A 26,247-nucleotide genomic window follows, 5' to 3' on the forward strand; every position below is an offset into this window, starting at 1 on the left:
CCAAAAAATAGGGGCGCAGGTGGCTTCCACAGGACACTGGAAGGGGCGGTAGCTGTGGCCTTTTGGTTGGATCCCAATTTCGTCGGTCATCCGACGTGACGTCGGGAGTGGCCGACTGAAAGGGAACGTCTCGGTTACGTATGGTAACCCTCGTTCCCTGAAGGAGGGAACGGAGATGTCACATCCCGTCGCCACAGCTCCTGTACCACCGCTGAGCGGCCGGGTCACCGGCTCGGCTCCTCAGCGAAAACCTGAATATGCGCTGCATCTGCTGCCTACTTGTACTCACGCTGTGATCAGCAGCAGCTGGATGCAATAATCGCATGCCAATGTGCATTTGCTCGTTTAGTTTACACTCGAAGTATATTGGTCCCTCTAAGCGAGATCCCAATTTCGTCGGTCATCCGACGTGACGTCTCCATTCCCTCCTTCAGGGAACAAGGGTTACCATATGTAACCAAGATGTTATTTCAACAAAATAACATCAAATTTGAAATGTAACACAGGGAATTCTGGGAATGTCAATTTACGATTATTCACTGTAAATTATACGTTATTTTTCACTTCCAAAAACAGTATACTACCGTAAAATGTATGTCCAATACATGTAATGTCCAATACAGTTTTTCACCGTATATAGTAGGGGAATTTACCGTTAACCATTTAACAGGTTTTTACTGTAGCATTTTTACAGTCTTTTACCGTTAAATTCACGGGCATTTTTTACAGTGAAGTATTTGCCTGAAACTAAACACAACATATACTGAAATGTATACTAAAGTTCACACAAATGAGAAACATGAGAGGAAAACAAAAATAACATGAGAATGACATAATTATTTACTTTACTTACAGCCATGTGAATATATTTGAACATATAAATGGATTTAGCTGTTAGTCTTCTCTGTCATGTATTGAGCTGGTTACCGAGGGAATTACATGCATACATATCTACATCTCTGATCATTGGCCACAGTTCTACAGTAGGGAAAATATGTGCCTGTTTGCTTCTTAATGTAAATAATGGGAGCGGTGTTTCCATGATCACAAAACATAATGTCAGAGCAAGACGAGGAGCCAACAACAATATCCTGTTTCATATTATCTGTCCTATTTAGCATTTCAGCCGCAACATTTTAAAATGAGACAGTAATGCATGCTATTGTCCTCGCTGGCTAGAGGAAGCAAACTGAGCCATGTTCTGTCTATCTATAATAAACAGTCTGTAATTTACTGGAATTATGCTGGAAGTGCAGTAGGTGCAGATGTAAACTTGTTCATTTTTGTTTGCGCTTATGAAAAAGCTAAGCTTATTATAAATAGATGGAATATTGAGTTTGAAATTTAAAGAGAGATTGACTGAAAATAAATAATTTCCTGCGTCCAGGGACTATGCGTGAACCTAAGTCGTAAAAGTTTTTTAAAAGTGTACTTAATTGTGTTAAGATAATCATGAAAATGTCTCTCTTAAATGACCTTTTATTTTATTAATATTATATCATATCCAAGCACAGTTTTTTTATTATATACTTGAAGTACATTACAAGTGCACATGCAATACAATTAAGCAAACTTTTTCATGGGTTTGAATGTCTGTCAGTGGAGAATGGGCTAACTAGCCAATGCTAACCTTAAACAATGTTTGTCTCCCTCCTCACCCTTCACCCTTGAACTGAAACGCAGCCTTTAATCCAATGCTGTCAAGTTCTCCTCGAGATTGACAATTGGCACGAGAGCAAGACCTCAAACAGACATCAGCAGGCTGAATTCCTCAGAAGCCTCGAGATTGCCACTTGAAAGGCAGTTGAATTGTTTAAGCAAGGGTTAGGATGTCCCTCAAGGGTTCGACCGTTTCAGGCAATTACTCTTAAAGTGTATATCAGAGTATCATGCGGGCCACAGCCTTAACACTTCCGTCACCTTTCATGTCACAGATGAGTTTGAAGCACGCTTTCTCCTGCAGGAAGCAATCAGGGTTGTTAATAGCCTTCTTGGCCTTACTAGGTCAAGACGTATTCATGAATGAGTTGCAAGGGCACCGTCAGAAGCCTATTACCCCAGGCTGATTGGAGAACAGGCTCCTGCTGGACAGGGCTGTTAGTAAAGCTGTCAGAGAACCATCCTCGCAGACATTTGAAGGTGATGGTGTGAAGGTTTTGGGTTGAGTCGAGGACACTGGCTGAGAATGTACACAATATCACACTTTATTTTGATGTCACTTCTTCACATATGCAAGAAATATTCATGTACAGAAAGGTACCGACATTCTACCATCATTAAAGGTACCATTCAAAAGGGTTGGGGTTAGGGGTAATTATTTAGTTATTTGTTTGTTTGTTTGTTTACTTTCATCAAGACTGCATTTATTTTATATAAAAAAAAATAGAAATATTATTATCATTTAAAATAACTGTTAAACATAATTTATTTATTTGATGCAAAGCTGAATTTCCAGCATTATTACTCCAGTTTTCAGAGTCACATGATCCTTCAGAAATCATTATAATATGCCGATTTACTGCTCAAATCAACCAATCTATAACTGTTAAAAACAGTTAATGTTTAATATTTTTGTGCAAACGCTGATGCTTTTTTTCCATGGTTCTTTAATGTAACAAAAGTTGACAAAGAACACAATTCTGAACAATACTTTTATTATTATAAAATAGACTTTTAGTATTTATTTTATGCTCACGAGCCAGTAAAAACAGTAATATTGTCAAATATGTATACATGCAGCCTTATATACATATAAAGCTTATACTAATCATAAGAGTAGCCTTTCTTCTAGTTGGGATTTTGGTTTTATAGCTTAATATGTCAGACTGAGTGACAGCACAGAGGTCCAATCATTTTCTCAGAAGAAAGTGGAGCACAGGAAGAGGCGGGGCTTCAGGGTCGACATGCTGGTCAGACTAATCAGCTCTGCATGTGTATCTCCCCTGAGACTGCAGCCAGCCATACAGCCAAATCCCACGGGATTCACACACATTCATTCACGCTCATTCACATCTAAACAGAGAAGGGTCGGCCTGAAAGGGAAATGGCTTGTTTGGAATTTGGGCCATAAACTGGGCCATAAACTGATATTCATAGTAAGCATCCGGTAAATGGTATTTTATAGACTGTGGGAGAACTCATAATCAAATACTAGTGTACTGCATAATATATACTGAAAGCTACCAAGGAAATAGTATGCGATATGCATATGCAATATGTCAAGTACACAATCACATTTATTTTTGCATATTGCATACAGTTTTCCTGGCAGCATGCACTCTATATTATGGAGTACACATGTGTTTTTGCGTTACATGCAGAAAACTCCAATACTGTGGCATGCAGTTCAAACTCTAGAATAATATTTGAAACTATTATTATTAATCATACTATTAATAACAATTAACACTACCATTTGTTTAAAACATTGTCATTTTAGTATCAGTGTTTTTACTGTTTTTTTTTTTATCTTCATATTTCTGTTGTTATTTTAGTTATATGTAAGCTTATTATATTTAATTTCAATTCAGTTTGTTTGTTTATTTATTTAGTTAGTTACTTTTAATCCTTTATTAAAATTGTAATCTATTGAATCACACTAAGTAATTGTATTACAGTTAATAACATTTGTCATATATAATTTTATAGCAATAATTTCAAATCAGTACTAAAATCTAAATCCTATTTTATCTTTTATGATTATAATTAATATTTTATGCACTAATAGTTGCATTTTCACATAGAAGAGAATATACAGTGAGTATGTACAGCTGTACTGTATCTCAGGTCTGTAGTGGATATCGCTTTGTTTCTGCAGTTCATTGTGTCTGAATGTTCACTTTCTCATTTCACAAATACAAACACTCTGCTGGCAGACAAAGCAGTGATGCATTGGGTTCGCTTAAGACTGCTGTCATACTGCATGTGTGTGTGTTTGGATAGTGTCCTCTGGAGGATTCTTGTGCTGAAAGCAGATAAAACCATTAACATCCCCGTATCCACTCGTTAAATTAGCAGCATTGCATCTAAAAATGAGAGTAAACGAGTGCCGGGTTGATGTCTGTTTATACATCATAGACAACCGCGATGTATAAACAATAACACAGCTTTTCTTTTTCACAGACGTTGTGGCTACAGCAAAGCCAAGCAAGATCCAGACGAGGAGAAGATGCACTTCCACAATGGACACAGTAAGTCTAACTGAAACAGACAGACAGACAGACAGACACATCTGGGGTCAGCCAGAGTTCAGTGGGCTATAGTCTCATCCTATCATAAGCTTAAAAATGACGCCAGGACAGGATTTATTATTTATTTTTTTACAAACCATCATCCTATGTGTGAATTTTGTATATATTTTTATATATTAAACAATAAATATTGCCAAACATTCAAAACAGAAAATATAAAACATTTAGAAAATATAAATATATTTATATAATAATAATAATAATAATAATAATGTTTTGTTAAATATTTAATATTTTAAATATATTATTGTTGTTATTAATGTAATATAATAATAATAATAATAATAATAATACATATTAAGAAAAATATCAATAAATGGTAATATTAAGAAACAGCAACATTGATTTTTATTAATATCTTTGTTTTACTTCTACTACTTCTATTATTATTATTATGTTTTTATTGTTATTATTACTGATAATATTTAAATAAATCTTGCTTTTATTAATAACATTACAAATGTATTTACAGCAACATTTATTTTTATTACTATTTTGTTATAAAATTATTATTATTGTTATTATTCACTGATTTGCAATAGAAGGACTGATGAAAAGTTCAATAGACATAAATTCTTTGTTTAGTAACTAGTAGACACCCATCTGTAATCTGAAAACCTCACTGGCCCATTAGGCTACAACCACACGATCCACGTAGCCAATAATATGACACACAGACATGTGGCATATTTTGGTGTATTCTTATTATGTAGTCCTAAAGCAATCCATCAATGTGTTGTGCTTGGCGCAGCAGGGAAGAACAAACACGGTCTCTAGAGATGAACCCTCAAACAGCATCTCCTGCATGCATCCTCTTACAGTACATCACATGACCCAACCCCAGAGCTGTGAAGGGCCAGGGTTCAGCATTTCTTCCTCTATCTCTCTGTTTCTTGTCCTCTCTCTCTTCATCACAGTCAAATTCCCAGCGGTCCGCACGTATATCGATCCTCACACCTACGAAGATCCCAACCAGGCCGTCCACGAGTTCGCTAAGGAGATTGATGTGTCCTGTATCACCATTGAGCGAGTTATTGGAGCCGGTGAGTGAGTTATGAGTGACTAAAACAAAACAGGCCTTAGGAACAGAATTACAGTTAGCTTGCATGGTGAACATTCACTGCTGAGAAGGAGAATTTGAGACGTTTGGAGCGTTTGGACTGATTGTGCAGCGTTTTGTATGAGATGAAATCTGTTTAGATACTGTGGATCATTATGTTGGATAAATTATGCTCAATAAACAACACCCTAGCAACCACCCAGAATGCGATTTTTAGCTAAAACTGTGGTCCTTGATGATTCATTAAATGCATAGGTGATTCATAAAAAGTCAATGGCTGCCCATCTTTGAGAATATAAACAAGCATACCAGGCAAGACAAAATTAATACCCGTGGCTCCTGATCATATATCGAGGTCTTGTGAAGCAAAATTAACGGTTTGTGCAAGAAACTGAACATTATTTACAACATGATTAATTCAGAGCCTCAGACGAACGGTCAGGTTCAGACTTTATTCGTTCAGAAGGAAGTTCATCCCTCAGTAGCTTTGCACTTTGTTGCTTTCCGAGGGAAATCTGCCCGCGCACAATGAGGCGCTTCATTGTCTGGCTCTTTCCTGCCACGGTTCACTGATGGCTCTGCTTCGCGGTTGCAGGTGAGTTCGGTGAGGTGTGCAGCGGTTTGCTGCGGCTGCCAGGGAAGAGAGAGATCCCAGTAGCCATTAAAACTCTGAAAGCCGGTTACACCGAGAAGCAAAGAAGGGACTTCCTGGGCGAGGCCAGCATCATGGGCCAGTTCGACCATCCCAACATCATCCACCTCAAGGGGGTCGTCACTAAGAGTGAGTGCTAGGAGGTCTTTGAAACTGATTGTTTCAGTATTACCCTGTAAAAAATGTTAACCTGTAATTGTTATCTTGTTCTTGATTTTACCCCTCAGTTTAGTTGTGTTGGTGTAACCAAAAGCATTTTTGGGTTGATTAAGTAATGTTAAATAATGTTTTTGATTCAAATAAAAGAAGTTCAATTGTTACCACATGACACACATTTTTATGTTACCAGTTATATATTATGTGTCATATAATAGTAACATAACAGAGACCTTGAAGCTGAAATCTTTGTGATTTATTTCTGCAAGGTAAACCAGTGATGATAATAACAGAATATATGGAGAATGGATCCCTGGACACCTTTTTGAAGGTACTTTTCTGCTTTTCTCAGTCAACAAAGACACTAATGTGACATGGTCAACAAACATTGTAATAAATGTCAATAAACATCATTCAATTATATATCATTCATCACTGTATGAAATGTATGGACATTACGAGATGATTAGTTACACTTTATTTGAACATGTCCCTTGTTACAGTGTAATTACACAAATAATTATTGAGTAATATTAATTAATCGTGTACTACGAGGTTTCAAGCTGGTTTAGTGTTAATTGCTTTAATTATGCATAATTTACTGCTATTACTATAGTATATGTAACGTTTAAAAGGGACACTTTAAAGTGTTATCTTATTTTGTTATAATGAAAAAATGTTTGTATTTTATTTATTTATTTAATATGTGTCACTAGTGTTTTGTGATTGAGCAAATTCATACAAATTGTACTTTATTATTGTATTGCGTTTTTGTGCATCAAACGAAATATAAATATATTAATCTTATTTTGTTATGATGAAAACGTGTTTATGTAAGTGTTTTAAATTGTAGTTTTTGTGTGTGTATGTATATATATATATATATACTGTGGGGAAAATATTTATTTGATCCCCTGTTGATTTTGTAAGTTTGCCCACTTACAAAGAAATGAAGGGTCTGTAATTTATTTTATGGTAGGTTTATTTTAACGTATAGAGACAGAATACCAACCAAAAAATCCAGAAAACACATTATATAAAGGTTAGAAATTGATTTGCATTTCAGTGAGTGAAATAATTATTTGATCCCCAAGCAAAACATGACTTAGTACTTGGTGCAGAATCCCTTGTTGGCAAGCACAGAGGTAAGACGTTTTTTTTGTAGTTAGTCACCAGGTTTGCACACATCTCAGGAGGGATTTTGGTCCAACCCTCTTTACAGATCCTCTCTAAATCCTTAAGGTTTCTTGGCTGTCGTTTTGCAACTCGAAGTTTCAGCTCCCTCCACAGATTTTCTATAGAATTGAGGTCTGGAGATTGGCTAAGCCCCTCCATGACCTTAATGTGCTTCTTCTTGAGCCACTCCTTTGTTGCCTTGGCGGTATGTTTCGGGTCATTGTCATGCTGGAAGACCCATCCATGACCCATCATCAGTGTTCTGGCTGAGGGAAGGAGGTTCTCGTCCAAGATTTGACAGAATATGGCCCTGTCCACTTGCCCCTCAATGCAGTGAAGTCGTCCTGTATCCTTAGCAGAAAAACAGCCCCAAAGCATAATGTTTCCACCTCCATGCTTGACTGTAGGGATGGTGTTCTTGGGGTCATAGTCAGCATTTCTCTCCCTCCAAACACGGCGAGTCGAGTTAATGCCAAAGAGCTCAATTTTGGTCTCATCTGACCACAGCACTTTCTCCCAAGCCTTCTCTGAATCATTTAGATGTTCTTTGGCAAACTTTAAATGGGCCTGTACATGTGCCTTCTTGAGCAGGGGGACCTTGCGGGAGCTGCAGGATTTCAGTCCATTACGTAGTGTGTTACCAATGGTTTGCTTGGTGACTGTGGTCCCAACTGGCTTAAGATCATTAGCAAGCTCCTCCCGTGTAGTTCGGGGCTGATCCCTCACCTTTCTCATGATCATCCTTACCCCATGAGGTGAGATCTTGCACGGAGCTCCAGACCGAGGCCGATTGATGGTTGTTTTGTATTTCTTCCATTTCAGAATAATCGCACCAACAGTTGTCTCCTTCTCACTAAGCTTCTTGCTATACACATACACATACATACACAGGGCCTTGCAAAATATACTTTTCCCTTTATATAGATATATAATTATGTTTGAATTAATATATTTATAATTTATTTTGAATTAATTTATTTAAACTCACCAAACACTTAATAGCAGATTTGTGTGTGCACTTCATCAAAAGCTGCTCCCCTCAGTTTGTGCGGTGAGCCATTCTTTCTGAAGTATAAGCATTTAGTTTGATGTATTGCTCTCATATTTGTGTCTTTACTGCTCCAACAGAAGAACGACGGTCAGTTCACTGTCATCCAGTTGGTCGGCATGCTGCGTGGCATTGCTTCTGGCATGCGCTACCTCTCTGAGATGGGCTATGTGCACCGTGACCTGGCTGCCCGCAACATCCTGGTCAACAGCAACCTGGTGTGTAAGGTCTCCGACTTCGGCTTGTCGAGAGTGCTGGAGGATGACCCAGAGGCGGCCTACACAACCCGCGTACGTGCTACAGAGGATAAACGCTGAGCCACGCTAACAGCTAACCTACTACTCCTTGCATCTATTAGCTGCCTCACAGCAGAGTTTTGTTTTTAACCTACATTCAAACCCAGTGCCACTAGCACCCTACTTTTCAGTACTGTTCCATTCCTGCTCTCTGAAAATGCACTAACGTATTAAGCTGGACACTTCCATCTCAGAGTGCATTACAGGCATTATTACACACTATACGATCATGTGCTGCATCCTCCACAATTCATTAGTGTCCATAGTTCAGGGATCAACCCTGAATTATGGACACTAATTTCCACCACAGAATTGTCAGAAATAAGTTTATATTTCGCACATGCAAGTTATAAATTTGTAATTCTGAGTTTGCAGCTCACATTTCTGACTTTATTTTGATTCTGACAATTTATCTCACAACTCTTACTTTTTTTCCTCACGATCCTGACTGTTTTTTCTCACAGTTGCTAGCTTGTATCTCATAAGTATGACTATGTTTCTCACAATTGCATGTTTATGTCACAATTCTGACTTTTCTTCACAGAATTGTAAGTTAACATCTCGCAGTTCTGACATTCATTCATTCTGTGGCAAAATAATATTCCATTCTGAACTGATCTGTGAAGTCAGGAAATAAAAAAATTAAAAAAAATTAAAAATTAAGAATGTTTTTAAGAAGTACAACTCTAAAAATTCTTAAAAAGTGAAAAATACCTCAAAGACCGTGTTTTTGCGCAGCCTTCAAATTACCACAATAATCATAATAAGTATGCATTATTTTCATTGCAACTAGCTTGGCAGGAGTGTAATACTCATCCCAAGATGATTGTAAGAATGTTACTAAGTTCAACTTTTCAAAAATTCTTTAAGAAGTTTTCAAGATTTGTCTTAACATGACAGGCTGTGGTGTTTTGCACAGCGTTCTTGCCAAAGACTCAATGAATTCAATAAAATGACCTCAAATTCCATGTTTTTGCACAGCCTGCAGATTACTGTAAGAATCACGAGTGTGCAACTCCTGTTATTCTTAAGAACATCTTTTTTCTTAAGAAAAAAAAGAAAAAGAGAGGCTTTGGTGTTATCTGATTGTATGCTGATTCTTCTTGAAGACTCATTGATTGGGGGAAGTCGTGGCCTAATGGTTAGAGAGTCGGATTCATACCCCAAAGGTTGTGGGTTCGAGTCTCGAACCGGCAGGGATTGTATGTGGGGGGAGTGAATGTACAGCGCTCTCTCCCACCTTCAATACCATGACTGAGGTGCCCTTGAGCAAGGCACCGAACCCCCAACTGCTCCCCGCAGCATAAATGGCTGCCCACTGCTCCGGGTGTGTGTTCACGGTGTGTGTGTGTTCACTGCTGTGTGTGTGCACACTTTGGATGGGTTAAATGCAGAGCACTAATTCCGAGTATGGGTCACCATACTTGGCCACATGTCACATCACTTTCACTTTCATTAGCTCAATGAATATTGAAACCTTGTCTGTAATTAAGTCGCTGTAGGTAGTTATATGTTTATGCATTGCTTGCAGATTACCATACTAATCATAATACTATTTTAAATAATAAACTATTTTCATTGTGACTGGCTTGACAGGAATTAAGTGCTGTGTCACACTTTTTTATATTTTAAATAATTATTTTTAAATGCATTCATTCCCACTCTGTTTTTCTAGCTGTACCTCTAGAAGGAATAAGTCCTGTATGTAAGCATTGCATTGCAAGAAGCAAATGCAAAGTGACTAATTTTAAGAATATTTTGTGAATTTTTCCCCAAATAACATGTGCAAATAACATTGTCAGTGCCCCTAATTTATTCGTTGAATATTCTGACACTTAAAACATATGTTGCTAAATCACACCCAGAATTTTTTTTCTTTTTTATTGCCTCAAAACCAGTGAAATTTTGCCAGAGCAAGAACAAAAATATCCAACAGTGAAAACCAATTATTGTTGAGCCCTGAAAATGGAGCTGCCTTATTCTGAAAGAGGATAATTAGAGGTTTGGTGGTCGCTGTCATAGTTAGCATAGCATTGCGTTCTTTGTCATCTGTTTCTTGTTTTGGTGTGTCACACTGAGGGAAGCGTTTTATTGCTGTGTGAACTGTCGGCGAAGTAAATTAAGTCATGTCTCCTCAGTGCTGTCAGAAATGGAGTGCGCTAACACCGGGACAGTCAATTAGCGATTAGCATGCAGCAGCCGTCCACAGACCTAATGCTTCCTGTCACATTTCACAGCCTGACACCATTCCTTCCCAGCGATAATCACCTGTTAATATGCTCTGACAAAACATGTTTCTGATGTGAGATGTGGATTTCAGCGTGCTGTTTGTCTCGCAGGGAGGAAAGATTCCCATCAGGTGGACGGCTCCAGAGGCCATCGCCTACAGGAAGTTCACCTCAGCCAGTGACGTGTGGAGCTACGGCGTTGTGATGTGGGAAGTGACGTCGTACGGCGAGAGACCATACTGGGAGATGAGCAATCAAGACGTAAGTCGTAAGCCCAGAATTCTATTAAACTGCGGTTCATGTGGTCTTATTGGCACTTCATTGTGTCTTTATAAGTGAAAATGTGTTCAATTTTAGACACGATATTGTCAATATTGTATGTTTTGTTCAAATTCGCAAACAAAAATAGTTCCAGTCAAAGTCACAGAAGAATTGTCTTTCCGAGCAACACACAGAAGTGTTTCGTTACTGAATGAATCCACAGTTTTGAATGAATCGAGTGAAGGAATGATTCAGTGACTCATTCATGAAGACAGTCATTTGCTTCGTTTCACAAGAATGCTGTTTGCCCCCCCCCCCCAATATCTGCATGATTGCAAATGTGATATTGATTTCATATAGTAGTTGAATAAAGATAGAGTTAATATAATATATAAAGTTATTATTGTGTTAAATTTTAGACTTAATATTGTCTGTTTTGCTCAATTTCACGAACAAAAACAGTTCCAAACAAAGCCACAGCAGACCTGTTTTGAGTATCCAATCAACATACAGTGATGTTTCCTAACTGAATGAGTTTGCATTTTGAACGAATCGAGTGAGTCAATGATTCAGTGATTATTTCATAAAGACAGTCACTTGCTTTGTTTCTGAAGGAATTGGCCATTTGAACAAATCAAGTGAGTCATTGAATCAGTGACTCATTCATATAGACAAGTCATTTGCTTTGTTTTATGAATGAATTGGCTTTTTGAATGAATCGTGAGCCAGTGATTCAGCGACTCATTCATAAAGACAGGGACTGTGTCCGAAATCGCATACCCTCTTGAATACTTTTTTGAACAAGTAATGACTTCACGATTACAAAAAGAGAATGCTCTATATAGTATGAATGTGTGTAGTATGAATGTATTCTTGACGAGCTACGGTACATTAGCCATGTTGTCATTGTCATGTGACCCTCCAGCATCAGTTGCATCGCGTCACTGATATTCATAAATCCTCTCCCGTGGCCTCATGGGAGAATAAGTGTCCATCATGCACACTTCAGAATCACGGCAGAAGTAGTAGGACATCCGGGTACTTTTTGCCTACTCTTTTATGAGTACTGTGAATTCAGACATACTTGTTTTGCCACATACCTGTTTTCGCCTGCTATATAGTAGGGAAGTATGCGATTTCAGATGCAGCCAGTCACTCGCTTTGTTTCGGAATGAATTGGCAGTTTGAATGAATCAAGTGAGTGAATGATCCAGTGACTCATTCATAAAGACGGTTACTTGCTTTGTTTCGGAATGAATCAGCCCTTTGAATGAATCAGATGAATGCATGACTGAATGACTCATTTATTAAGGCAGTGACTTGCCGCCACCTACTGGTGTTTTGTTTATATATATTTAGAGTATCTTTTTTTATCATTTCATATTTCAGTATGAAAAAAACGTCTATTTAATGTTTTTAATCATTTAAAACAATAATGATTTTAAATGATCTTTTGGGGGGTAATTTCTTAGCCACAATTAATGTGCAATTAATTTTAATATAAAATGTGACATCCATAGTATTTGTCATTGTTATAACTACTGTATAATGATATATATCTAGTGATGATATAGTATACTTTTATGAAAAGATTCCGTTTCTGGGCAACAGTAAAGCCAAAGTGCAGTTTTCCCCTGCAGTCTTTTAACACTACACCACAATAATTGCTTCCCATGGCCGTTTTAAGCACTCACATGCTCTCTCGTATTTGCCTTAGGGGAAATGAAAGCAATAGAATGCTGATGTCTATAAATAGATCAGGAAGTGAGGGTAAAATCTGAGCTGAACTGACATATCGAACACCGTCAGCGGGGGAGATCCATGCAGATTTTGGGGTTGAGCTGGGGGCTGGATAAACTCTTTCTCCCACCGCGGTACATCTGCCTGCGGTCCAGTCAAAGGTCACCCGCTTAACAGCAGAATAGGAACACACGGGATGCTGGGTAATGGATATTGGGGTTGAAAATGTGAGTTTCGGGTTTTGGCCATTATAATTTTTACTCTTAGCTTTTCTGCACAGAAAGAGCATCAGCTCTCTGTAGACAGAAATCTGCTGGCGCAATGGAGTTCGGCTCAGGCATAGAGTTTCTTTAAAAGACATTTTGTACAGTACCTTTACCAGAAGCTAACGTCATCTATTGTTCCCTTGTCTCTGTCTAAATACAAACATGATCTCACTGGATAGACACTAATACATTCAGTAAATAATAACATATGAGCAGCTTATAAAGTTTAGACCAGGAATATTAAACAACAAAAAAAAAGGCAACATTTCTCATTTTCATAACTGAAATAAAAATAAATTATATATGTGTGTGTGTGTGTGTGTGTGTGTGTGTGTGTGATGAATAAATCAATATGACAAAAACACAATAAGCTGGTTAAAACAAAATAAAATAACATAATAAACATAATAACATTATAAATAACAGCATAAAATAAAATAAAAAATACTTCAAAATATCGATAAACACAATAATAGTATCTCAACTATACTAATATAAAACAAGTTTTGTGTTAGTATTTATTAAGACTAATAAAGCTTAACATTTTCATGAAACCCATGTTTTCATTAAAAAGTTCATACATGGTTAACTAAACATTTGGTTACCTATATATTTACTAATACAATAACATGAATTTTAACATTTAAAAATAATTACATAAAACACATGTATCTAATTTTGACGTTATTTTGATAATACAAATTGTATATCACAGAAAAAAAGTATACTATATACAATGTTATATATATATATATATATATATATATACTATATAACACAAAAAATAACACAATTAACAAATTAATTTTAAAAAGTAAAATACTGATATAAATATTAACAAATTAGCCTTCAAGAATTTCTTAGTTAAGTAAATATTGATTTAATTAATAATTCAAGTAAACAGACAGTCAGTATAAAAACATAGGTGGAGTTTGTAGGGAAGTATGCGATTTCCTTACATTTATTTATTTTTTAATATTTTTAAATATTAAAATAAATAAACTCTGCCTAGTAGGCCCCTCAGACCAGAGCCAATTGATTTTGCCAGAGCTATTAATAAAACAAATATATTCACATTTTCTCATTTTATTTGTATTATATAATTATTTTAATGAGTATGTTAAGGCTAAATTATTTTTAGTTAATGTTTTTAAAAAGTAGCTCTATGCTCTCGCGACTCACGAATCTCAAAGTATCGTGTGAGTGGACTCTCTTCTCGTTCTGATCCCGCTTTAGTCTGGTGTTAGTGAGGCCAGCAGGGGGTGCTCACCCTGTGGTCTGTGTGGGTCCTAATGCCCCAGTATAGTGACGGGGACACTATGCTGTCAAAAAACACCGTCTTTCAGATGAGACGTTAAACCGAGGTCCTGACTCTCTGTGGTCATTAAAAATCCCATGGCACTTCTCCTAAAGAGTAGGGATGTAACCCCGGTGTCCTGGCCAAATTGCCCCCCCTGGTCTTTGTCAATCATGGCCTCCTAATAATCCCCAACCACTTGATTGGCTCTATGACTCTCTCCTCTCCACCTGTAGCTGGTGTGTGGTGAGCGCACTGGTGCCGTTGTCCTGTGGATGCGGCCCACTGGTGGTGGTTGAGGAGAGCCCCCCCCCCCCACATGATTGTTAAGTGCTTTGGGTGTACAACAATACACAATAAAGCGCTATATAAATGCATCATTCATTCATTCATTCATGCAGAGATATGCTAAATAAACAAAATGGATATTTGTCGTTTTTTAAATAAACCCACAACTACAAGAGTGGAGGTCTATAACTCTGACACTTCCAGTATTTATTCTACTGCCGCTAATACTGGCACAGCAATCGAGGCCGCGTCAGAGAACACTTCAGGTCCTGGAACCTGCAGCACCGGTACCACCACAGTGTCTGCGGAGACACCCGCTCAACCCGCAGCCGCATCTGGATACATCAACGACCTCGGGGAGAAAGCTACAGGGCCCAAACAGCCCATACTTTCTTATGTATATGTACAGGGTTTAAAATGAACACCCGCCAACCCGCCAAATGCGGGTACAAATCAGCTGTGGCGGCTAACGCTGTCAAATCACTAACCAATTTGGCAGGTTACTTTTCGTAAGTTATGTTCACTCATTAATTTCTCTCGGAAGTTCATGCAAGCCAAATCTGCGCAGGTTTAGCGCAAATACTGAACTCGTGAGACATCATTACATTATCGAGAATATTGCAAAAACCAAACAAAACACATCTACAGAGGCACGCATGCGTGACGTGATGAAGTCTGGTTAGACCAACACAGGCTTTTGAGCGTGTGTGCATTTAGAGTGAGTTCTTTCACTGCATTATTCAGTCTATTAATATGCATTAAGAATGATCACATAATTCAAGATATGGAGGCAGAAAATGTATATATTTAAATCAATTCATATAGTTAGTTAATCAATATCACACAAAGAGTGAAGTTTTTTTCTTCAAAAATCAGCATGGTTACAAATGTGATATTGATTTTATACAGCAGTTCAATAAACAATAAGTTAATATCAAGAGACTTACATTTTATACACTATATTGGCTGTTTTTGCGCTATTTCTGCACTATTTCGCCAACAGAAAAACATTCCAAACACAGCCACAGCACTGTTTTGCGTCTCTGAGCAACATGACGTTGTTTTGTTCCTGAATGAATCAACCGTTTAAATGATTCGGTTCAATCGCAATGACTCACTTAACAGTGACTTGCTGCCACCTACTGGCGGTTTTAATTTCACGTTTATCTTTTCATTTTTTTTATAATTTCAAATGTCAGTATTCAACATATCATGTTTAAAATATCAAAACATTATTTATGCATTTGTAACTGCAGTTTAAAGCATTCCATGTCCCTCTAAGCTGCATTAACATGTGTAAATACATCTAAATGCCACTTCATATGCAACTTCTGCAAAGATTAATTTTATTGATACTGATTAAATTTTTAAGTAGCAGCCTAAATGTATTATTATAATTGACTGATTAAGAATTTGACTCAAAAGATGATGTATAAAAGGTAATTAAACATAGGAAAATATTAATTTATATCACTGCTGTGAACTGCCCACACAAAATATGAAATATATAAAAATATAAAAAGGAGTCAGCTGTCCACGGTAGTCCTTAAGATATCAGCACAATAACACACTCAGCAAAATATCGTCTAATTATCTTTATCGATAAAATCGTGTACAACAATACACAATAAAGCGCTATATAAATGCATCATTCATTCATTCATTCATGCAGAGATATGCTAAATAAACAAAATGGATATTTGTCGTTTTTTAAATAAACCCACAACTACAAGAGTGGAGGTCTATAACTCTGACACTTCCAGTATTTATTCTACTGCCGCTAATACTGGCACAGCAATCGAGGCCGCGTCAGAGAACACTTCAGGTCCTGGAACCTGCAGCACCGGTACCACCACAGTGTCTGCGGAGACACCCGCTCAACCCGCAGCCGCATCTGGATATATCAACGACCTCGGGGAGAAAGCTACAGGGCCCAAACAGCCCATACTTTCTTATGTATATGTACAGGGTTTAAAATGAACACCCGCCAACCCGCCAAATGCGGGTACAAATCAGCTGTGGCGGCTAACGCTGTCAAATCACTAACCAATTTGGCAGGTTACTTTTCGTAAGTTATGTTCACTCATTAATTTCTCTCGGAAGTTCATGCAAGCCAAATCTGCGCAGGTTTAGCGCAAATACTGAACTCGTGAGACATCATTACATTATCGAGAATATTGCAAAAACCAAACAAAACACATCTACAGAGGCACGCATGCGTGACGTGATGAAGTCTGGTTAGACCAACACAGGCTTTTGAGCGTGTGTGCATTTAGAGTGAGTTCTTTCACTGCATTATTCAGTCTATTAATATGCATTAAGAATGATCACATAATTCAAGATATGGAGGCAGAAAATGTATATATTTAAATCAATTCATATAGTTAGTTAATCAATATCACACAAAGAGTGAAGTTTTTTTCTTCAAAAATCAGCATGGTTACAAATGTGATATTGATTTTATACAGCAGTTCAATAAACAATAAGTTAATATCAAGAGACTTACATTTTATACACTATATTGGCTGTTTTTGCGCTATTTCTGCACTATTTCGCCAACAGAAAAACATTCCAAACACAGCCACAGCACTGTTTTGCGTCTCTGAGCAACATGACGTTGTTTTGTTCCTGAATGAATCAACCGTTTAAATGATTCGGTTCAATCGCAATGACTCACTTAACAGTGACTTGCTGCCACCTACTGGCGGTTTTAATTTCACGTTTATCTTTTCATTTTTTTTATAATTTCAAATGTCAGTATTCAACATATCATGTTTAAAATATCAAAACATTATTTATGCATTTGTAACTGCAGTTTAAAGCATTCCATGTCCCTCTAAGCTGCATTAACATGTGTAAATACATCTAAATGCCACTTCATATGCAACTTCTGCAAAGATTAATTTTATTGATACTGATTAAATTTTTAAGTAGCAGCCTAAATGTATTATTATAATTGACTGATTAAGAATTTGACTCAAAAGATGATGTATACTTTTAGAACAAAATAGCTTTATAAAAAGTAAAAAAATGCACATAAAAGGTAAAAATCAATTTAAACATAGGAAAATATTAATTTATATCACTGCTGTGAACTGCCCACACAAAATATGAAATATATAAAAAAAACTTTAGGAGTCAGCTGTCCACGGTAGTCCTTAAGATATCAGCACAATAACACACTCAGCAAAATATCGTCTAATTATCTTTATCGATAAAATCTCCGAAAATATTGAGATATTATTTTTTGTCAATATCGCACACCCCTAGTACTGACACAAATTAATTTGCAACGGTCGCTTTGTCATGCCTAGTGTAGACCGCCTCAAACTGTTGGTTTATTTCTGTCTCTTTTTTTATTTTATTTTATTTTTTTTGGCTATTAGAAGTTATGAATGGCCAGTAACTTAAAAAATTAGTAGCCAAATTGGCTGGTGAGTGAAAAAGTTAATTTCAATCCCTGTATATGTATAAATATAGCCTACGGTATGTAAAAAAAAAAAATCGGAGCTCGTGGTCTGCCGGTAGGTGCCTATGCCCCCGACCCCCCACCCACCAGACAAAAAAGTGAAAATCTGCCTATGTATAAAAATAAATAAAATAATAAGTTAATTATTTACTTAAAAAATAAAGAAATGTGAATGTCTGGGTTTTTTTTCTTTTCCATGTCAATATAACTGTTTGAGTGTTTTTTTATTTATTTAAGAAGTCTCTTCTGCTCACCAAAACTGCATTGTTTAATTAAAAAAATGCAGTGAAACAGTAATATTGTGAAATATTAGTACACTTTAAAATAAGTTTTCTATTTGAATATATATTAAAGTGTAATTTAGTGATCAAAGCTGTATTTTCAGCATCATTACTCCAGTCTCGTGTCACATGATCTTCAGAAATCATTCTAATATGCTGATTTGCTGCTCGAGAAACATTTCTGATTATTATCAATGCTGAAAACAGTGCTGCTTCATGTCTTGTCTGTGGAAAAGGTTTTTCAGGAACTTTCTGACCCCAAACTATTAAACGGCAGTGTACGTATCCAAACAAACCAACATATAGACCTAAATGTAAAATACGAATGCCTGCAAATGTTAATGCAGTAAAAGCATTACATCTTTTGAACTATTATTAAAGCACTACAGCCTCAGATACTGAAAAACACAGTACATGGCAAACAGCCGCCTCTCTGCCTTTTGTTATGTTGATGCGCATGTCATATGTCAGCATATGAGATGACAAGCATATTTGCAGGCAGAGATGAAACACAAGGCGATGCTTAAGTTTTCCCAGCATATCCCAGAAGGAGGTGCACATAGCAGTCACGGTTTTATCAAGCACGACTGACCTTTTTTCCTCCTTTACAGTTGTCAGTGACGGCTTCATCTCGTTCTGTGCTCCATCATTAATCTGTTTCACACACGCTTGGGAAGGGAGAGCTATTTGATGTTTTATTTAGCAGTTTCCTGAGGGTTCCCCTCAGATCTCGTCTTCCTCGGCTCAGCTAGACGCTTGTGTGTTTCTCTGGCTCTGTCTGTCTGTCAGTCGGTCTCTTTCTCTGTCTGTGTTTTCTATCTCTGAGTCTTTTCCGCGAGGGATTGCTATCCCTCTGAGCCGCTGTTGTTGTAGTGCTGCTCTTTGTGATGTGAGAGTGGGGGGATGTTTAGAGAGAAGATGATCTTTGTTGATTCAGGGCTCGGATTTATGCTGCCAGTTTTTGAATCGCAGAAAAAGTAAAACTAATCTAATAGACATATCTAATTCATTAACTTCTTTAATTACATATAATATCTGTCAACTGATACACTACAACACATATACTGTTCAAAAGATGATTCTTCTGCTCACCAATGCTGCATTTAATTAATCAAAAATACAGTAAAAACGAATCAAATATTAACTGTGAAATCTGCTGCTCAAGAAACATTTCTGATTATCAGTGTTGAAAACTGTTCTGCTGCTTAATATTTCTAAAGCAGTTGATTTTTTTTAAGAAAGTTCAAATTTAAAGTATTTATGTATGTAAATAATACATTTATAGTATATAAAGTTCATGTATATATAGTATTTATGTTGGAAAAAGTTTAAAAGAAAGCTACTTTACTGTCACTTTTGATCAATTTAATGCAAATACAAATTATTAATTGGCTAAATAAGAATATTTAAAAAAAAAAATCTTACCTCAAACTTTTTTATGGTTATAAATATAGGCCTATATGTTTATTATATATTTAAATAATATTTCATTCAGTACTGTTACAGTATTAATAATAATAATATTGCATTAAATATATACAATAGAAAGTTGAAAATAACTTTCAATAGAATGTCACTTTACTTTCATTTTTGATAATTTTAATGCAAATAAAAGTAATAATTATTTGTATTATTAAAAAAAATAAAATAAAACAAAAATCTGACTCCAAACATTTAAATGTTTATAATATAGGCCTATATTTTTAATTATATAATTATAAATTTTATTTATATTTTATTCAGTACTGTTACAGCATTATTAATATTACTATTAGTATTATATTACTGTGTATAGTACTGATATTAATATTAATGATGCTGTAACAGTACATAAATACGATATAGCAATATATAATAATAATTTGATAAATATTTTTTTGTATAAAAAAACTGACTCCAAACATTTAAATGTTTATAATATAGGCCTATATTTGTAACTATATATTATATATTTTAATTATATTTTGTTCAGTACTATATGCAGTAATATAGTACTAATATTGATATTAATAATGCTGTAACAGTACTCTAATAAGCATCGCATTGGTACAATAATGTAGTATTATTTATATGTTAATAATGTTATATATACAGTGGGTACGGAAAGTATTCAGACCCATTTAAATTTTTCACTCTTTGTTATATTGCAGCCATTTGCTAAAATCATTTAAGTAATTTTTTTTTCCTCATTAATGTACACAGAGCACCCCATATTGACAGAAAAACACAGAATTGTTGACTTTTTTTTTTAGATTTATTAAAAAAGAAAAACTGAAATATCACATGGTCCTAATATATATATATATATTTATGTAATGCTTATTACAGCATGGAATTGTTAGCCAAGAGTCAAGTCTCCTGTGTACTTCACATGAGTAGCATTACTTATATTGCGTGTAGTTGTTGCCAATGTAGAGCATTCAAATAAGTCTGTTTTGAGGTTCCAGTTCACTTAGAAGGCAGCTAGTAGACGGCAAGGTCAGTGTGTGAATTCACCACCTGCTCTCAGCAACAATTCATGAAGCAGAACAATCCATGTTTGGACACTGAAGGCACATCATATATTTATCGTGGAGCAATATGTAAAGTGCCTGCAATCTCTTCTGTTGTATCAGGTGATAAAGGCGGTGGAGGAGAACTACAGGCTGCCGGGTCCCATGGACTGTCCGACTGCTCTCTATCATCTCATGATGGACTGCTGGCAGAAAGACAGGAACAGCCGGCCCAAATTCGAGGAGATTGTCAGCTTACTGGACAAACTCATCCGCAATCCCAGCAGCCTCAAGGGTCTAGTTAACCCATCGAACAGGTAGACGACCAGCCGTTATTGGTTTATTTGTGTTCCTTTGTTCTCGTTCTTTATTGTTCCCATCAGAGTATATGCTAATTATGCTGTTATTTACAGCATGTGATTAATGTCGACTGTGAGATCACAAATTATGTCACGTCTGTGAAGCATTGATAACCGAGGGTTAAGCACCCTGGTACACGGTTGTCACAAGAAATCAAGCTTTAATGACACTTGTGACAAATACGCACTCACATTTCATGATTTAATGTTGCGTTAAACAGAAGTGACAGTGTGCAAATGACTTCCAATTACTGTGATTATATGTATCGAATACATTTGCGGTCTGTATTCTTACTTGTTGGAATCATCCATTATCTGTAATTGTGTTATGCAATTATGTCCAGGTTTAATATGAAATCGATTTGGAATCTGGGGGTGTTTTGGGGGCTGCGCTATTGCGTCGTAATTTTCTTTATTTGCCTTGGATGATAATATTAGCAAGTGTGGCCAAGAGATCACTGATTATATTAATATGTATAGTCATAATACGACTTAATTTAACATGCATATGAAAGCATTATTATAAGCGGAGTTTCATACTAATATGTGTTCTGCATTCTTAAAATGTTTTGTAAAATAGCAAATATAGTAGACTTGAGACCCCAGTTAAAATGTTTTTAATGTAACATTGTATTGCAAATTTTATGAAGAAAAAAACAATCTCAGATTTCCAGTTTAGGCTCCTGTTTTGTATAATAGCACAGTTATTACAGTATAATAACACAGTTGTTATAGTATTATAACACAGTTATTATCATATTACATATTTTGAGGCAAAAACTTGCATCATACATGTACTATAAGCCTGTTAGATGGTGTATTATACTTTGAGTCAGCTCAGATCCGTAAACGTTTTTATTATCCAGCCTTCACCTAGAACTGTAATGTCAGGTTTAAACATCCATTTGTTCACCACTTTACCTGTCTCTCCCACAGAGTGTCCAATTTATTAGTGGAGCATGGGAGCCCTGAGGGCTGTGTATTCAGATCGGTGGAGGAATGGTTAGAGGCCATAAAAATGGGTCGATACACTGAGCTTTTCACGGAAAGTGGATACACTTCTCTGGATGTAGTCACTCAAATGACCTTGGAGTAAGTCATCTGTTGTGGAGGTCATGGAGAATCTTTGCCTTTCACGTAATGTTTAGAGAGTATTGAGAGAGTTTTTATCAGGGGGAATGTGGATGCAATTTCTAACTGTTACAGTTTATGATGCGAAAGAGATGCAGAATAAGGTACTGTAATTTAGGTAATTGTTTCCAGAGTTGAAATGTTACTTTATGTTCTTTCAGAATAGGCTGCACTTATAAAGACAAAATTAAGGGTAGCGCTTAAGACTAATTTAAGTTTTTAGAACTATTTTCCATACAACACAAATTAATGAAGACTGGGGAGGATGACCTGTCAAAAGCAGGTTTGATGTCAAGTGAAACATTTCAGCGAAAAGATTAAAGGGCTAGTTCACCCAAAAATGAAAATTAGCCCATAAATTACTCGCCCTCAAGTCATCCTACACTCTTAAAAATAAAGGTGCTTCACGATGCCATAGAAGAACCTTTTTGTCTAAATGGTTCCATAAAGAACCTTTAACATCTGAAGAACCTTTCTGTTTCACAAAAGGTTCTTTGTGGCGAAAGAAGGTTCTTCAGATTACAAAAAGGTAAGAAAAAGATGGTTCTTTAAAGAACATTTGACTGAATGGTTCTTTGTGGAACCAAAAATGGTTCTTCTATGGCATCGCTTGAAGAACCTTTTGAAGCACCTTTATTTTTAAGAGTGTAGGTGTATATAACTTTCTTCTTTCAGACGAATCCAGTCTGAGATCTTTCAAGCTGTTTAATGCCACTTGTTGCACTCATCCGTCCAAAAGCAGTTAAATAAAATGTGCCCATCCATAAAAAAAAGTGTCTCACACGGCTCCGAGGGGTGAACAAATATGGGCTTACATTTCTGCCACAATTCTGAGCGTGAAAGATCATATTTTGAGCGCACAAAAGTGCATTTTGCATGCGCGCGATCTGAGTTTATGGAGAAAATGTTCGTTTTGCGAAGAAAAAAGTATTTCGAGCGCACGGAAATCACAGTTTTTGGATGTGTGCAGACCTTCTCTTTTGCACGTGCAACGTTTCACTAGCTTGCTCACCTGATGCCCCCCTCTGTGCTCACAAAATAATGAAGGCTGGAAGTGAAAAACGCCTTTACTACAGTTACTAAGCAGGTTATCTTCTACAGATAAAATCTCGAGATGAACTAAAAACTTACTGTCAGATTCTGGAAGATAAATTCTTCAGTGGTACAAGAAGATGTGGTGCTGGTCCTTCTCAACTTATCTGTCTATAAAGCACACACACCCACAAACTCAGATCGCGCGCGTGCAAAATGCACTTTTGTGCGCTCAAAATATGATCTTTCGCGCGCAGAATTGTGGCAGAAATGTAAACCCATAAACAAAGGCCTTCTGTAGCGAATCGATGCGTTTTTGTAAAAAAAATATCCATATTCAAAACGTAATAATCACTTTAATCTAGCTTGTGCTCACTGTTGTACACAGAAGCAGCTCTGGGCTGATGACGTATGAGGTCAGCGTTGCGCATGCGCCGCGCAGAAGAGACGCACACGGAAGCGCAGGGGAGAGATCAAAACAAAACAACGGTCAAGAATTAGAAGTACAAAACGAGGATTTGTAAAGAAGAATGTCGGAGGATTTCGATATAAGCCAAGAGGAGACTGGTTTTCCTTTGCTAGAGTAAGGAAACTTTGCTTCCTTTGCTCCTGTAAACAAACGTTGGTTTTCACGAGACTCACCGGCTGCGCATGCGCAGCGCTGAACTCATACGTCATCAACCCAGAGCTGCTTCTGTGTACAACAGTGAGCACAAGCTAGATTAAAGTGATTATTACGTTTTGAATATGGATATTTTTCTTACAAAAACGCATTGATTCGCTACAGAAGGCCTTTGTTCATCTCCCGGAGCTGTGTGAGACACTTTTTTTTATGGATGGGCGCATTTTATTTAACTGCTTTTGGATGGATGCATGCAACACCCGCTGAGTGGCATTAAACAGCTTGAAAGATCAAAGACAATTTTTAATATAACTCCGACTGGATTCGACTGAAAGAAGAAAGTCATATACACCTAGGATGACTTGAGGGCGAGTAATTTATGGGTCATAAAAGTCAACATTCAGTTTTGTTGAATGGAAATGAGCAGCTTAGACATTCTGCTAAATATTTGTGTTTGTGTTCGATGGAAGAAAGAAAGTCATGTTGCATTTGGAACATGAGAGTTTTCATTTTTGGGTGTAATTGTGTGTTTTAAACTGTTATTTTGGTATTATTTACATAGTATAATAGTAATCATTAATATTTTGAATTAGCTTTTTGATATTTTCAGTTTACATTATTTTTTTATTTTGGTAATGTTATGTGCTTTGTCGTTTTATTCTTTTTATATATTTCTATTTAGCATTATTTTTATTTTAGTTTTAGTTTGAGCAATTTTAGTGCTTGATTTTTATCTATCTATCTATCTATCTATCTATCTATCTATCTATCTATCTATCTATCTATCTATCTATCTATCATTTAATAATTTTTTTACTTTATTTACTAACTTTATTTATCTATCATTCATTCATTTATTCATTTACTATCTATCTATCTATCTATCTATCTATCTATCATTTAATAATTTTTTTACTTTATTTACTAACTTTATTTATCTATCATTCATTCATTTATTCATTTATTTATTTATTTATTTACTTACTTACTTTATTTATTTATTTATTTATCATTCATTCATTCATGTATTAATTAATTCATTCATTTTTTTATTTATTCATTTTTCCAATTCATCCGTTTATTCATTAATTCAACATTTAATTCAATGAACAAAAATGACATTTATTAGTTTTAATTTTAGTTAACAATAACAACTTGTTTAAACCATTTAATTTTGATTAGCTTTCATAGATAGAAAATTAACAGCAACGGTGTTATTTGTGAAGCAAACTTTTCAAGATCCTTTCTTTCATTTTGTGTAACAACAAGAAACAAAAGTAGAGGCAAAAGTAGCTTTTACAGAGAAAAACAGAATTGAAACATTTTACTTTCATTTTTCGAAGGTTAAATTTCACAAGTCACTAAAGTTTGGTCCAGTTAAACTAGATAGCTTTTTTTTTTTTGACTGACTGACTGACTCCGGGTTATTTAATCATTATCAGTGAATAGCAGAAATACATTTTATATCTATTATAAAAATAATGCATAAATAAATGAGTGAGTGAGTGAGTGAGTGAGTGAGTGAATGAATGAATAAATAATAGACTGATTGGTTGTTTTTTTGCAGAGATCTTAGGAGGGTTGGAGTCACTTTGGCCGGCCATATAATAGACTGATTGGTTGTTCTTTTGCAGAGATCTTAGGAGGGTTGGAGTCACTTTGGCCGGCCATCAGAAAAAGATCCTCAACAGCATTCAGGAGATGCGAGTCCAAATGATGAACACCACTATGCCCATCTTAGAGTGGCCTCAGAGGAACCTCCAACAGTAGCCTAGCACTTTCTACGGACACTTATTTATTGAACGGAACTATTTAATGAAAAAAAAAAATAATTGACACTGGATAGATGGACAAACGGTTGCTGTTTCGTTTGTGCAAAGCCTCTAAACTAAAGTGACAGGAGGAACTGGACTGAAATGTTGAGTGGAATATTTTGGAAAAGTGTGGCACATCTCCAGGTACGACTACTGACTTGGGATCAGGTGTCTCTGGGCTGAATGTATAGCATTTTTCCATGACCTCATTCAACAATATTATTACCTCCGGCATTCCACGAGAGACTGCGGTCGCTTTCAGCTCGGATGTTTTTTTTTCCCCAAAACAAGTTCATCTGCGGCGAATTCAGACAGTAAGACTGAAGTCA

The 26,247-nt window shown here is 36.2% G+C and overlaps 1 protein-coding gene across 2 annotated transcripts in view; it reads left to right on the forward strand.

Moving 5' to 3' along the window:
• LOC107554238 (ephrin type-A receptor 5) overlaps positions 1-25,945 on the forward strand; it is an 89,623-nt gene extending 63,678 nt beyond the window's left edge. For both annotated transcript variants that reach the window (XM_016236694.1, XM_016236695.1), the window contains exons 9-17: positions 4,123-4,190; positions 5,168-5,293; positions 5,906-6,091; positions 6,388-6,449; positions 8,423-8,632; positions 10,978-11,127; positions 21,084-21,277; positions 22,256-22,411; positions 25,739-25,945. In XM_016236694.1, coding sequence (XP_016092180.1) covers positions 4,123-4,190; positions 5,168-5,293; positions 5,906-6,091; positions 6,388-6,449; positions 8,423-8,632; positions 10,978-11,127; positions 21,084-21,277; positions 22,256-22,411; positions 25,739-25,874 — 1,288 coding nt within the window. In that variant the 3' untranslated portion in view covers positions 25,875-25,945. The remainder of the gene's footprint in view (positions 1-4,122; positions 4,191-5,167; positions 5,294-5,905; positions 6,092-6,387; positions 6,450-8,422; positions 8,633-10,977; positions 11,128-21,083; positions 21,278-22,255; positions 22,412-25,738) is intronic.
• The last annotated feature ends 302 nt before the right edge of the window (positions 25,946-26,247 follow it).

This window comes from Sinocyclocheilus grahami, unplaced genomic scaffold (genome assembly GCF_001515645.1).
Source record: "Sinocyclocheilus grahami isolate Dianchi unplaced genomic scaffold, SAMN03320097.WGS_v1.1 scaffold495.1, whole genome shotgun sequence".
NCBI lineage: Eukaryota > Metazoa > Chordata > Actinopteri > Cypriniformes > Cyprinidae > Sinocyclocheilus > Sinocyclocheilus grahami.